The sequence below is a fragment of the Cajanus cajan genome, chromosome 4 (genome assembly GCF_000230855.2).
Source record: "Cajanus cajan strain Asha chromosome 4, NIPB_CcT2T_4, whole genome shotgun sequence".
Lineage (NCBI taxonomy): Eukaryota > Viridiplantae > Streptophyta > Magnoliopsida > Fabales > Fabaceae > Cajanus > Cajanus cajan.
Genome location: NC_138520.1, coordinates 66,071,899 through 66,084,305, shown reverse-complemented (window position 1 = coordinate 66,084,305; position 12,407 = coordinate 66,071,899). Strand labels below are relative to the sequence as shown.

At 32.3% G+C, this 12,407-nt stretch overlaps 2 protein-coding genes and 1 long non-coding RNA gene across 3 annotated transcripts; 1 reads left to right on the top strand and 2 right to left on the bottom strand.

The window, feature by feature from the left end:
• Positions 1–320: 320 nt before the first annotated feature.
• On the bottom strand, positions 321–1,668 carry LOC145956926 (uncharacterized). Its single transcript, XR_014433316.1, has 2 exons — positions 938–1,668; positions 321–592 (listed from the first exon to the last, which is right to left on the bottom strand). It is a non-coding gene; the product is annotated as an uncharacterized LOC145956926 (long non-coding RNA).
• A 3,401-nt stretch (positions 1,669–5,069) lies between these two features.
• Positions 5,070–5,585, top strand: LOC145957471 (uncharacterized). The gene has a single exon (XM_083073733.1). The coding sequence runs from the start codon at positions 5,070–5,072 to the stop codon at positions 5,583–5,585; it is 516 nt and encodes a 171-aa protein (XP_082929859.1).
• Positions 5,586–7,796: 2,211 nt separating this feature from the next.
• LOC109791687 (protein NODULATION SIGNALING PATHWAY 2) lies at positions 7,797–11,038 on the bottom strand. The gene has a single exon (XM_020351010.3). It carries the CDS (start codon positions 9,572–9,574, stop codon positions 7,940–7,942), a length of 1,635 nt encoding a protein of 544 aa, XP_020206599.1. The 5' UTR covers positions 9,575–11,038; the 3' UTR covers positions 7,797–7,939.
• Positions 11,039–12,407: the final 1,369 nt, after the last annotated feature.

Sequence of the window (12,407 nt, the reverse complement as noted above, 5' to 3'; positions counted from 1 at the left end):
ATGGAAGAAAAGCTTCACCAATTTGAGAGAAATGATGTTTGGACCCTTATCCCCAAACCAACACATCAGAGTATTATTGAAACTAGGTGGGTTTTCAGGAACAAGCTTGATGAACAAGGAAAGTGGTAAGAAACAAAGTTAGATTACTAGCTCAAGGCTATGATCAACAAGAAGGTGTTGATTTCACTGAAAACTTTGCTCCAATTATCATACTTGAATCTATTAGAATTATATTAGCTTTTGCAGCTCACAAAAACATAAAGCTTTATCAAAAGGACGTAAAAAGTGTCTTTTTAAATAGAATCATTAAAGAAGAGGTGTTGTTAATTCCAAATTTTGCCTTCTTGCATAAATCAAAATTATATCAATACATATAAAATAATAATAATACATACATACATTAAATTAATGAAAAATTAATAAAAACAAAAAAGGAAGAAACAGAAAAGAAAGATCTTCCTCTGCCTCCTTTGGATACAATCAGCTGACCCCTAACTACTCTGCTACGGAGCCACCATGCCCTGCAAACAAGCCACCATGCCCTGCTGGAACCACCAAACCTTTCATTTAACCAAATTCACAAGCCATATCCCTGAATTTAGGGATTTGGCAGAGAAAGATTAATCAAATTCAAAAATCATACATCTATAAATAGCACAACACAAAAGGAATGGGGGGATTGAAGAAGAAGAAAAAAAAATCACCAAGTGACTAACTAATAAGAGCAAGCGTGTGAAGAAGACAAAGGAATCCGGGCAAAGCAGGGAGGAGGAGAAAAGGGAACCACAACTCTAGGTATCAATATTTTGTGTATTTTGATCTCTTTGATGTTTTGAATCTTGAAATGAGTAAATAGGGTCTCTATCTTCTGAATAATAAAACCAAACCCCAATAGGAAAAGAAGTGATAATGAAATAAAAAGGTAAATGAGTATTACCGGGGAACTCGAAAGCCGTTGTGCGCCGCCATGTGCCGTCGCCGGAAGCGATTTCCGGTGGCGGCGATATACGCTTCCATCTTCTCCCTTACGCTTTTATTGTGCGCGGCCGTGACAAACCCAAAGTGGGTCGAGTTGCCGTGAACTCTACCGCGCCCGCCGTCGGAGATGATTTCGACGGTGGATGTTGTTCTCGTTCGCGATTCGCTCCTCCATCCCCATCTTTCTTCGCTTTCTGCAGTGCCGATAGTCGACCCCCTCGTGCGGCTGAAGATGGTTTAAGGAAGCCGCATGTGGCTTGCACAACCCTAATGTGTGGTCTCACTCATGTTTTCCTTTTCTGTTGCATAAAACGTGACTTAATGCCACCGTTCTCCTTTATTCCTTTCTTTTTTTTCTTTTTTCTTTTTTTTCCTTTTCCTTTTTGCTCCGTTTTGGGCTCAGCATGGGACTTTTTTTTTTAATATATCAATTTTTTTTTATTTTTCTGAATAACCTCACTCCCATTTTATTTACCAAAATGACCCATTTACTGTTTAAGGTGAGAAATCGGTTAAGGGGAACCGATTTCTCACCTTCAGTTTCTCAAAAAAATTGAAACCAATGCAGTAAGAAATCGGTTGTACGTAAACCGATTTCTCAACTGCATATTTTGTTTTTTTTTTTTTTTTTCGTTCTTTTTTACGTTTTTGTTTTTTTTTATATTGTGTTTTTTTTTCGTTTTTGTTTGTTTATTATTTTTTTTTCATTTTTTTTTTGTTTTTGTATTTTGTTTTTTATTTCGTTTTTGTTTTTTTTTTTTCGTTTTTGGTTCATTTTTTTTGTTTTTTTTATTTTTTCCAGATTTTTTATTTTTTTTATTTTCATATTTTAATTATAAATTTTTGAAAATTTTTAGTATTTTTTAAATAAAATAGTTTAGTTAAGTTTTTAGAATAAAAATAATTAATGAAATAATTATTAATTTTAAATTATAAAAATGTATTTAAAATTAAATTTAAAGAATAAAATTGAATAAAATTAATTTTAAATAGAATATTTAAAAAAGAAAATATTATGATAAATGACAATTTTAAATAAAAACAATATTAATTGAGATGAACAACTTGAAATAAAAATAAAATACAATATCAAAATAGGAGATCGAATAAAAAAGAACAACAACAGAATTACAATCCAGGAAATTACAATCCAACTTTAATGATGTCTATGTCCACCCGTTCCACACCTCGGAGGTTGTCGGTTCCTTGTTGGGTTTCGACGACCAATGCGTGGTTGTTGTGGTTCAACCTGGTTCTCGTCATGTTCTATATTAACAGTATCGGTAACTGGATTTGACGAACCACTTCCACCAACCTCAAAGTGATAAGACGAAAATGAAGGGAAATTCATGCTTTGCATGTAATTATATGCACTTTGTGGCGTGTGTACATCGACGCCAAAAAGATTGCTCATGAAGTCCCCTGTTGGAGTTGTTATTGATGGTGGTGTGTACATGAATTGTTCATGGTGCGTATGAAATGATGGATAAGACTGAGGATGTTGTTCCACACTATAAGGTGGGTGATTATCTCCAGCCATTGGGAATGTTGTTGCAGTTGTTGTTGGGAGTTGCGTACTAGAAGTGGATGCATGAGATGAAGAATACTGGCTACAAAGAAATAATTTAGAATTAGAACAAAACCATTGTAAATACTCCGGAGTGTGTTGGAGAGGCCCTTGAAGTGGTTCCCCGAAAATAACATGTTTGCGTCTATCTTTCCAAATCGAAATCCAGTCTGCATGTTGTTGAGCTCAGTTGGTGTCGCTATGTCCTCTCATGTCTATGTCGTGCATTTTATCAAGATTATGAGCTTCATTGGGGATTGGTTGCCATAAGCCAAATTGTAATTGGACTCTATCAGTTTGATGCCAGGCTACAACTGCAAATGAAGTTAAAGCAGTACAAGCAGTCCATATTCTAGAATCCTTATAAGCACGTGCTGGTAGTGAGGACTGAAATTCCCTATATGGCATCCATAGAAACTGTAAAAGAAAAAGGTTAAATATTTGACTTGTTCGATGTAAAAGAGATTATGTTTGAGAGAAGTTTACATTGTATTACCTCGTTATGGTTCATGTTGTCATATCTTAATCTATAGCCAAGTAAGTCTCCATGGGGCGTCCCTGAAAATCTTAGCCCTCTTCCTGACCACCTAAAACATTTGTACAATTATAAAATTTTAGGTTAAATATTTTACTTGTTCGATGTATTAAAGTGGTATAAAAATTACTCCATACCTTGATGCTAGTGGAAATGTAATATCCCGTTGGACTCTTGGTTGGATGGAAGACATTCTATACCAAGCCCAAGACTGTAGAAGCAAAGAACATCCACCCATTTTCTTTGAGGATGGGTAGATTGCCCTACACAATTCTCTATACAAATGTGCCAAACAAGCAGAACCCCAACTATATCGTCCTGCACGTTCCAAGTCAGCCAATAATGGTAAATACATTAAGTGAATTCTATTACCTGACTTGTCTGGCATAATGACACCACCGATCAACCCTAAGATATATGCTCGACAATGTTGAAGCAATTATTGTTGAGTGGGTTCATCTGGTAGTGCAATGGTATGGTCTCTTAACCATTTGAGTTTTATGGTTAAGCCAACTAGAGCTTCCCCTTTTGGAGGTACGAAGCCTAACAACTCGTAACATAATTCATCCCAGTCAAACAAAGTTGGTCCTGTTACTGGTTTGCCGTCAATCCTTAAACCCAATTGTAGTGCCACATCTTCCAAAGTCACCGTGCACTCACCAACTGGGAAGTGAAAAGTATGTGTCTCAGGTCTCCACCTCTCCACCAAAGACGTTATCAAATAATCATCGATTTTAAAATGTCTTATTTTCGCAACCTCGGCAAAGCCAGCAACCTCCAACAAATTCTCAATTCTTGGGTCAGGTGTAGGCATGGAATGATAGTAAGATTGAATGACTTGATCACTTGTTGTCTACGAAAATGGTAGAATTGAAATGTTAGTAAAAGATAATATTAGTTGTAAACATTATGCAATGTATAATAACTTACCATAAGATGAGTTTCATTTGACCTATGGAGGTGTTGTTTCCACAACATAGTTGAAGATGAAGAAGACATTCTTGAAGAACAATAGCAACGAAAATCAATACTACAATAGCTGAAGAGAAATGATCTTTTGTTGTGTGTTTAGATTTGGATCGTATGTAGTGTTTATATAGTGGAAAAAATCAATGGTTGATGCAGAGTCATGAATACTTTATACCAGAGCGTCAGAAAAGTAATTGCTTTGTGCAGGGTGTCATTGATGCAGTGTGTCATTGATGCAGTGTCCCAGAGCGTCAGAAAAGTAATTGCTTTGTGCAGAGTCATGAATGCTTTGTACCAGAGCGTCAGAAAAGTAATTGCTTTGTGCAGGGTGTCATTGATGCAGGGTGTCATTGATGCAGTGTGTCATTGATGCAGTGTGTCATTGATGCAGTGTCCCAGAGCGTCAGAAAAGTAATTGCTTTGTGCAGAGTCATGAATGCTTTGTACCAGAGCGTCAGAAAAGTAATTGCTTTGTGCAGGGTGTCATTGATGCAGTGTGTCATTGATGCAGTGTCCCAGAGCGTCAGAAAAGTAATTGCTTTGTGCAGTGTGTCATTGATGCAGTGTCCTAGAGCGTCAGAAAAGTAATTGCTTTGTGCAGAGTCATTAATTTGTTTCATTAATTACTTTAATTTGTTTCATCATATTTCAACATTACTAAATTGTTCATTTTTTCAAAATCTAATTTCACAGCTTATGGGATGACTGAGCCAAGATTCAATTACTACTACAACACGCTAAGGAGCGAACCAGAAACTGAAGGTGTAATTGAATGGCTCAACACCATACCAAAAGAACAATGGACTCTTGCATGGGACGGTGGCCGACGATGGGGACACATGACTACTAACTTGGCTGAGGCAATTAACTCCATTCTTAAAAAAAACAAGAAATTTGCCAATTTCTGCAATTATCATGTCGACTTATAAGAGATGTAATGCCTTATTCATCCAAAGGGGGAAGGAAGTCGATGCTAAACTTAGGGCTGGCCAAGTTTATACGGAAATAATGAATAGGGCCATGAGAGATGCAGAATCAAAGGCTAATACTCATCATGTCCTCGAATTTGATCGTCACAGTACACGTTTTTTGGTGCAAGAGACCATTAACCCAAGGGAAACACGACCTACTGGAACTTTCACGGTTAGACTACATGACAACTGGTGTGACTGTGGAAAATTCCAAAAGCTACACATGCCATGCTCCCATGTTGTTGCTGCATGTAAGCATGTTCACCACGATTATAAATCTTACATAGATCCGGTATACACATTACAATATGTTTCAAATGTGTATAACGAATTATTTGGTGAACTGCCTAATGAATCTTATTGGCCGGATTGTGAAGAACCGCAAATCATACCAAATCCGGAAAAGATTAGAAATAAAAAAGGTCGTCCAAAGTCATCCAGAATACGCACTGAAATGGATATGGTTGAACCAGGACAACCAAAAAGATGTTCTCTCTGTAGAAATGTAGGTCACTCAAAGAAAAAATGTCCTTACCGTCAAGGAAGTTCAAGTTATCAACCTTAAAATGTCATAAAACCTTCCAAATATTGTATTTTGTTTTCTAGTATTTTATATAAATATTTTATCTATTGTTAAAATTTTTAATTAATATTTATTTCATTATTTATTTAATTAATTATTTCATTATTTATTTTTATTCTACAAACTTAACTAAATTATTTTATTTGAAAATACTCAAAAAATAAAAAAAAAACTGAATATTTAAAATTAATATACCAAAATAAAAAATTAGAAATCTAAATAAACAAAATAAAAAAAAAACAAACAAAAATCAAAAACGAAAATAAATAACAAAATATAAAAACCAAAAACAAAAAAAAAAACAAAAAATAAATAAACAAACAAAAATCAAAAAACAAAAACCAAAAAAAATAAACAAACAAAAACGAAAAACAATAAAAAAAACACTATAAAAAAAAAACAAAAACGAAAAAAAAAATCAAAAAAAAAAAAAAAACAAAATATGCAGTTGAGAAATCGGTTTACGTTTAGGGTTTAGGGTTTAGGGTTTATTTAAACCCTAAACCCTAAACCCTAAACAAAATAAATGAGAGTGAGGTTATTCAGAAAAAAAAAATTGATATATTAAAAACAAAAAGTCTCAGCATGGTGAGAGACCATCACTTTGTTTCTTCCTGGTACTAACGTGGACTAAAGCCCATCAATAACCAAATACCCCTAAACTCATCTAATCAAATTCCTTATCTTCTTTTTGCCAAAATTGTTTCAGACATGAATAAAAAATGGTATTTTGCTTGTTTATATTTTATAACAAAGGGTTAGATAACCAATTAAATAATTTATTTGCATATGTATATTAGGTCCTCAAGTCATTTTAATTAAGAAAAGTATTGATAATAGTAATTATTATTATTATATCAATATTAATAATATTTCTTTTTTAAAAAAAATAAATAAAAAAGAAGCAAAATGAGATTAATTAAATGGGGCATTTTCTTAATCTTAGGTGATAATTTTTATTTCTTGTTTTAACAAAAATTAATTTAGTTAATTTTATTTAATAATAATAAATAATAAAAATAGTGATAAAATTATGAGGAGTTTCCTTAATTTTAGAGTATAGCATTTATTTATTGTTTAACAAAATTAGCTTAATTTATTTTACTTGATTAAGTTGTTTCCTAATATAAATGTGTTAGATGTTCATGTAATTTTAATTCATTTAAAAAAAAAGGAGAGAGTTTATTGGAATGTGACATTCCCTTAATTCTTGGGCTTAAGGTACAAATTGTGACAATTTGTTATCTTAAAAATTCCTCTTATTTAAGTTTAAAATATAATTAAATATAAAAAAATATATATTATCATAGTTTTTTAATATAAATATTTGAGGTCATTATATCAAAGATTTTATTGAAAAAAATAATTTATTAGATGTAATATCTTTTTAACCTTTAAATTTAAGATACAAGTTGTGACAACTTGATATCTTTACTTTTCCCCTAAAAAATAAAAAATATCTAACCAAAATATTTTTAAATATGTACCACAATATTAACAATAATAATGTTTTTTTAATAATTAAATTTCTGGCTTTGGTGTACACCTCTGTCAATTTTTATATTTTGGGATGTATGAGCTGTGACAGTTCAAAAATCCTAACCTTTTTAAAGAAAAACAATAAACAAATTAATAAAAAAAATTCCAACACCCAAATATTTTCTACCAAAGAACTACGTGACTCTGATTCTTCATTACGCATGAAGATACGTAGGAGCAGGAAATTACTCCTGTCGAGCCAAAAAAAATAAAAATAACAATATTATCTCATTTTTAATAATAATAATAATAATAATTTTAGTACTCATTAAAATAAAAACATTTATTAAACTATATATTTGATTGTTAATTTATATTAATGAGGGGTGAAGTAAATATTTTAAAAGTTATAATAAATTTGCTTAATTAATTAAAGGTAATCGTCTTAAGACGAACGTTGTAAGGTGCTAATACCTTCCTTACACGTAATCGACTTCCGAACCCAAAAATCTAATTTTCGTAGACCATTTTCTAATTTATGGTTTTTCCAATGTTTTTCCGTAAAAAAAAAAAAATAACATTGGTGGCGACTCCCTATTTTTGAATATATTTTTCGCCGTCCCGTCGCGATCTCGATTGCGACATGTGTATGTCAAACAATCAAGATGTAAACATATGATAAATGAAGGCTATTTGCAAACAAGTTGTTACATATCATGGGAAAAAAGAATAAACTTCTTTATATAATGTTTAGGGGTGCATATCAGCATGAATTTGTACAAATCAAATTATAACTACTACTACCTTCTGATTGTGTAATTCTAACTTGTATACATACAAAAAAGTAACCATCTAGTTTAGTTTTTCTTCCAAGCTGAAAATCTTAATAGTTGAGTTCCATTGTACTCCAAAATTAGTTCATTGTCATGTTCTTCTTCAATCCTGGTCTGATAGGAACCTTCACTTCCTTTCAACACTTCTCTGATTTCCATCAAAACATTCTTACTTAATCTACAACCCTCTAAACTAATCTTTGCCTCAACATGGCAACCCCTTTTCATTTCCTCCCACATTTGTAACCAATCAAGAGAAGAAATACAAGGTTGCAAAAACAATTGCTCCATTGCAAGTCTTGCTTCTGAGAAACGAGATGGAAAATGTGATTCAATAGATTCTAACAAGCCTTGGTAATGCACAACATGTCCATCAAAAAATGACTTGAAATTCAAGCAATTTTTCACTTTCTCAAAAGCACCACCATCCCCAAAAGTGATCATTCCCCTGATTCCAGAGCTATTGATCAAATCCTCAGCCACCCTTAAAAACTCTAAGGCATGTTTTCTGCTCCTTACTCTTCCCATATGTGGAAGGTCAATCATGCAATTGAAGACCAAAAACTCTCCTCTCCCACCTGTTTTGTTAATTTCAGCAACAAGTTCCTCCACTCCTTTCTCCTCCACCACCAACTTCAAACCACAGGATTTGGCATGCTCATAGAGGTTCCTTTTGGTATCCTCAAAATTGCATGGAATGGAACAACATTTAGTGCCATCATGATCACCCCATTTGATTGATGTCAATTTCAATGGTTTGTGCATGTGTGCAATAGCCTCAATCATAATAGGCCATTCCTCCCCATGTCCACCACAAAAGTCCACTATGTGCACAACATCACAATCTTGTGGCAAGGCTTCAACAATTGCTGAAATAGCTGCAAAGTGAGCAACTTTCCCAATTGGGGTTCCTTGATAGAGTGCCCTCAAAGCATGCTCAAAGTTCTTGAAGGCCTCCCCTTTGAGATAGTGTCCATGATTTGCCATGCCTTGAGACAAATAAAATACAAGGCGCTCTAGAGACTCACCAAGTGGACTAGCTTTTTGGCTCATGCACTTCAAAAGAACTTCTGCTAGTGCTTTTTGATCTTGTTCCAAGGCCTCTCCACAAGCCTCCATCAAGTGTGGAAGACTCACTTGGTTGTCAATTTCCATGTGTTCTAGTGGTAAAGTCAGTGGTGATGTATGAATTGAGGATGATTCTGACATCACAGATGGGTTAGGACTCCATGCATCATTTTCCACCTCACTGGAGGACAAATTTTGTGAAGGGAAGAAGCTCCCTACACTTTCACTTTGAGAACTAACAATTTGAGCACTCAAGATGGAATCAAAATCATCTAACTCCATCAGTGATGGAAGGTAAATGGTTTCTTCATTGATTGGGAATTGGACATGATCATTGGGGAATATGGGTGAGGAAGGAAAGGTGATGGAGCATATTTCAGATGTAGTGTCCTCTAGAGAACTCAATAAGGTATTGAGTCCACAATCATCAACATGATCATCCGTCATAGTAAAGTCATGGGGTTCAAAATCAACAACATGATTATTCATGGTGAAGCCATATGACTCAACACCTTGATCAAAAGTTGAGTTCATGTCTCCATAAAATAACCATGGAGATTGTAGATCCTCTGGCCGCATCATGTTTTCCATTGGATTTTTTCACACTTCAAAGACGGAGAGTCTTGTTTTGGAGTAGGTGGGATGAATAATACTGTTTCACTATTTATAGAATAAGAAAATATTGGAGAAAGGTTGTTCCCCCTTACTTTCAATCAAAAATCCTTTTGTTATTAAAATAGCATGAATTATATTTTAATGAAGCATTATCTAATCCACAGAGTTACGCAAAAGATTGAATAAATACATATTATAGATTATTTTACTAACAGGAATTCTAACAAAAGGAACTAGCTAGAGTTCCAATGACAAGACAAAATTTCTAGGCACTTAATATTTGATTATATGGATTAATTTTTCTTTTTATCTTATTATAGTTTTTATCTTATTACAGATATTTTCATCTCCGATTAATTATTTTTCGATTAATCCATTTAGCTTATATTTTAATCTCTTAAATTTTTTTTCTTTGCTTGAGTTGATATTTAATTTTAACATGCTAAACTTGCACCCCAAGCCTTGAATATCCTTTAAGAAAACACTATATAGAATTTGATATAATAATACGTATATACCGAAATCTCATTATAGAAAATAATAAAATAGCAAAATAATTGGCCAATCGCTATCTTTACATGATAGGAATTGAAAACCACGAATCATTTTCACCAAATTTTTAGAGAGTTTTATTCGTAGAAGGTTACCATGTAAAGTATACTTCCTCGTTTGGCAGCTTCGATGATATAATATGGAATAATGGTATCACTATGCCATATTATAACTAAATAAATGATTAGTTAATAGTTCATGTCTTTTCAGCACAATTACGCATGAATTCATGAGAAATTCAAATTCAATGACGATGAAGTTTCACTGCCTTGTACGTATGGTGAAATATATTGTACACGCGTCCACGTGGGAAGGCTCCTTAATGAACTGACACTTGTTATTCTCATTTATCGTTGAATAGGTGCTTTCTAAAACACGACAAATTTAGAGCTCTGCTATTAATTATATATGGGTAATGCTATTTTCATTTAAATTTTTTACTATTATTTATAACAATTAATGAAATTGATTTTTCAGCTAATTATGCAAAGACTATTTTATATTTGGACACTTTGAAGTTTTATACACCAGCATCAATACTTGTCATGTTTTTTCATCTCTTTTTTCTTAAATCATATCACCTCTCCCTATTTTATAGGTGGCAAATAGATACAATTGGTGTTCAACAACCATTTTTGTCATAGAAACTACTCATCACATTTTATTTAAATCTTTCATATCACTTACTTCGATACTTCTATTTATTTATTTATTTTTATCTTTTTTTACTCTAAAATAAAAATTAAATATATTTTTAATTCTTGAATTTTTATCTATTTTTATTTTTAACTCCTAATGTAATGACCGGCCAGGTTTCACACTGATTGTAACATCTACATACATATATAAAATAAAATATCATTATTAAACAATTATATATACAATAACAATATACAACTAAAAAGTTTCATAATATATACAACCGAAAGTATGACAATATCATATATTAAGTAGTCGACTGTTATTACTATCAACTCAACAAAACATCAACTCTCCTGCTAAGTCAAGAAGTACATCCAATTCAATCTAGCAGTGCAATCCAAAACTACTCATATGCAAAGATATGGTCATCACAATCTCAACCACAAGAAAAAACATGTTAGGATAAACTCACAATAATAGACATTATAAAATAACGTCAACATATAATAAACAACAATAAAAATTAACTTTTCGTCTTTCAACATCAACTAAAAACAACAACATTTTCAACACATTCACATAATATACAACTTAAATGCAACATCAATGCAATTTCATATACAACATCAACTTATGCCAAATATATGCTTTCCAATTAATCAGAAGATGATAAAGGATATTTTAGTTAAAGCTCTATAACTTCGTAGTGTTTATCATACAGGAAAAATATAAATAGGACAAGTATTAGAATTTTTTATAACTTGATATATAGTCTGATGGTAGAATAAATTTGACCATAATGCATCATATATACATGTCATCATGACCAACAATAATACAGATTAAATATATATTACTGGCTCACTCATCATCATTGACTTGATTTATCGGAAGTACGTTGTTGTTTAATGAGATCACTAATTGAGATTTTTCCTGTAGTGTGGTCTCTGATAGAATAATTATATATTCAATATTTCTGTTAATAGTCTCCACTAAATGGGATCTAATCTGCTAAAATTTTGAATATAAAATAATTAAATCCTTTGAAAGTTTGAAACAACATTCCCCCAATGATGTAAGGTAGAATGGGTCAACAAATCAAACAATTTTACTTCCAATTTATCCTTTTACAGAACTTTGATCGATCTGGCATGCATACATTAATTAGAATCATAACATTATCGTCATTTTCTAATTTCTAACAGCCAAGACCAACGTCCTGCCACGAAGCGCTCTTGAATTCAATATTAAAATATTTCATTACAATAAAACCCGTTAACTACTCTTTCGAACTTTTCCCTTTGTACTATTTTATGACTATTATCACCAAAATATATAGAGAGATATGTATGACCAATTGAACACAATTGGTATCGCACTTTTACACGACATATATGTGTATCAAATGAGAATTTTTGGCAATGATAAATAAGAACTATAGATCTAGGAGTGTTTATTTCACGTTATTTTATTTTATTTTATTAAAATTTTTGGAGTACGAAGGTGAGAATATATTTATTTTAATGTTTATTAGTTTGGATATCTTTTATTTCCAAGAAAATTATATTTCCTTTGATGAGGGGTGGAAAAGTGATATTATAAAGAATATATATAT

Excerpts from the sequence above, each read along its gene's own strand:
- LOC145957471 (XM_083073733.1), top strand. The coding sequence starts at position 5,070 with ATGAGAGATGCAGAATCAAAGGCTAATACTCATCATGTCCTCGAATTT.
- LOC109791687 (XM_020351010.3), bottom strand. The coding sequence starts at position 9,574 with ATGGAAAACATGATGCGGCCAGAGGATCTACAATCTCCATGGTTATTT.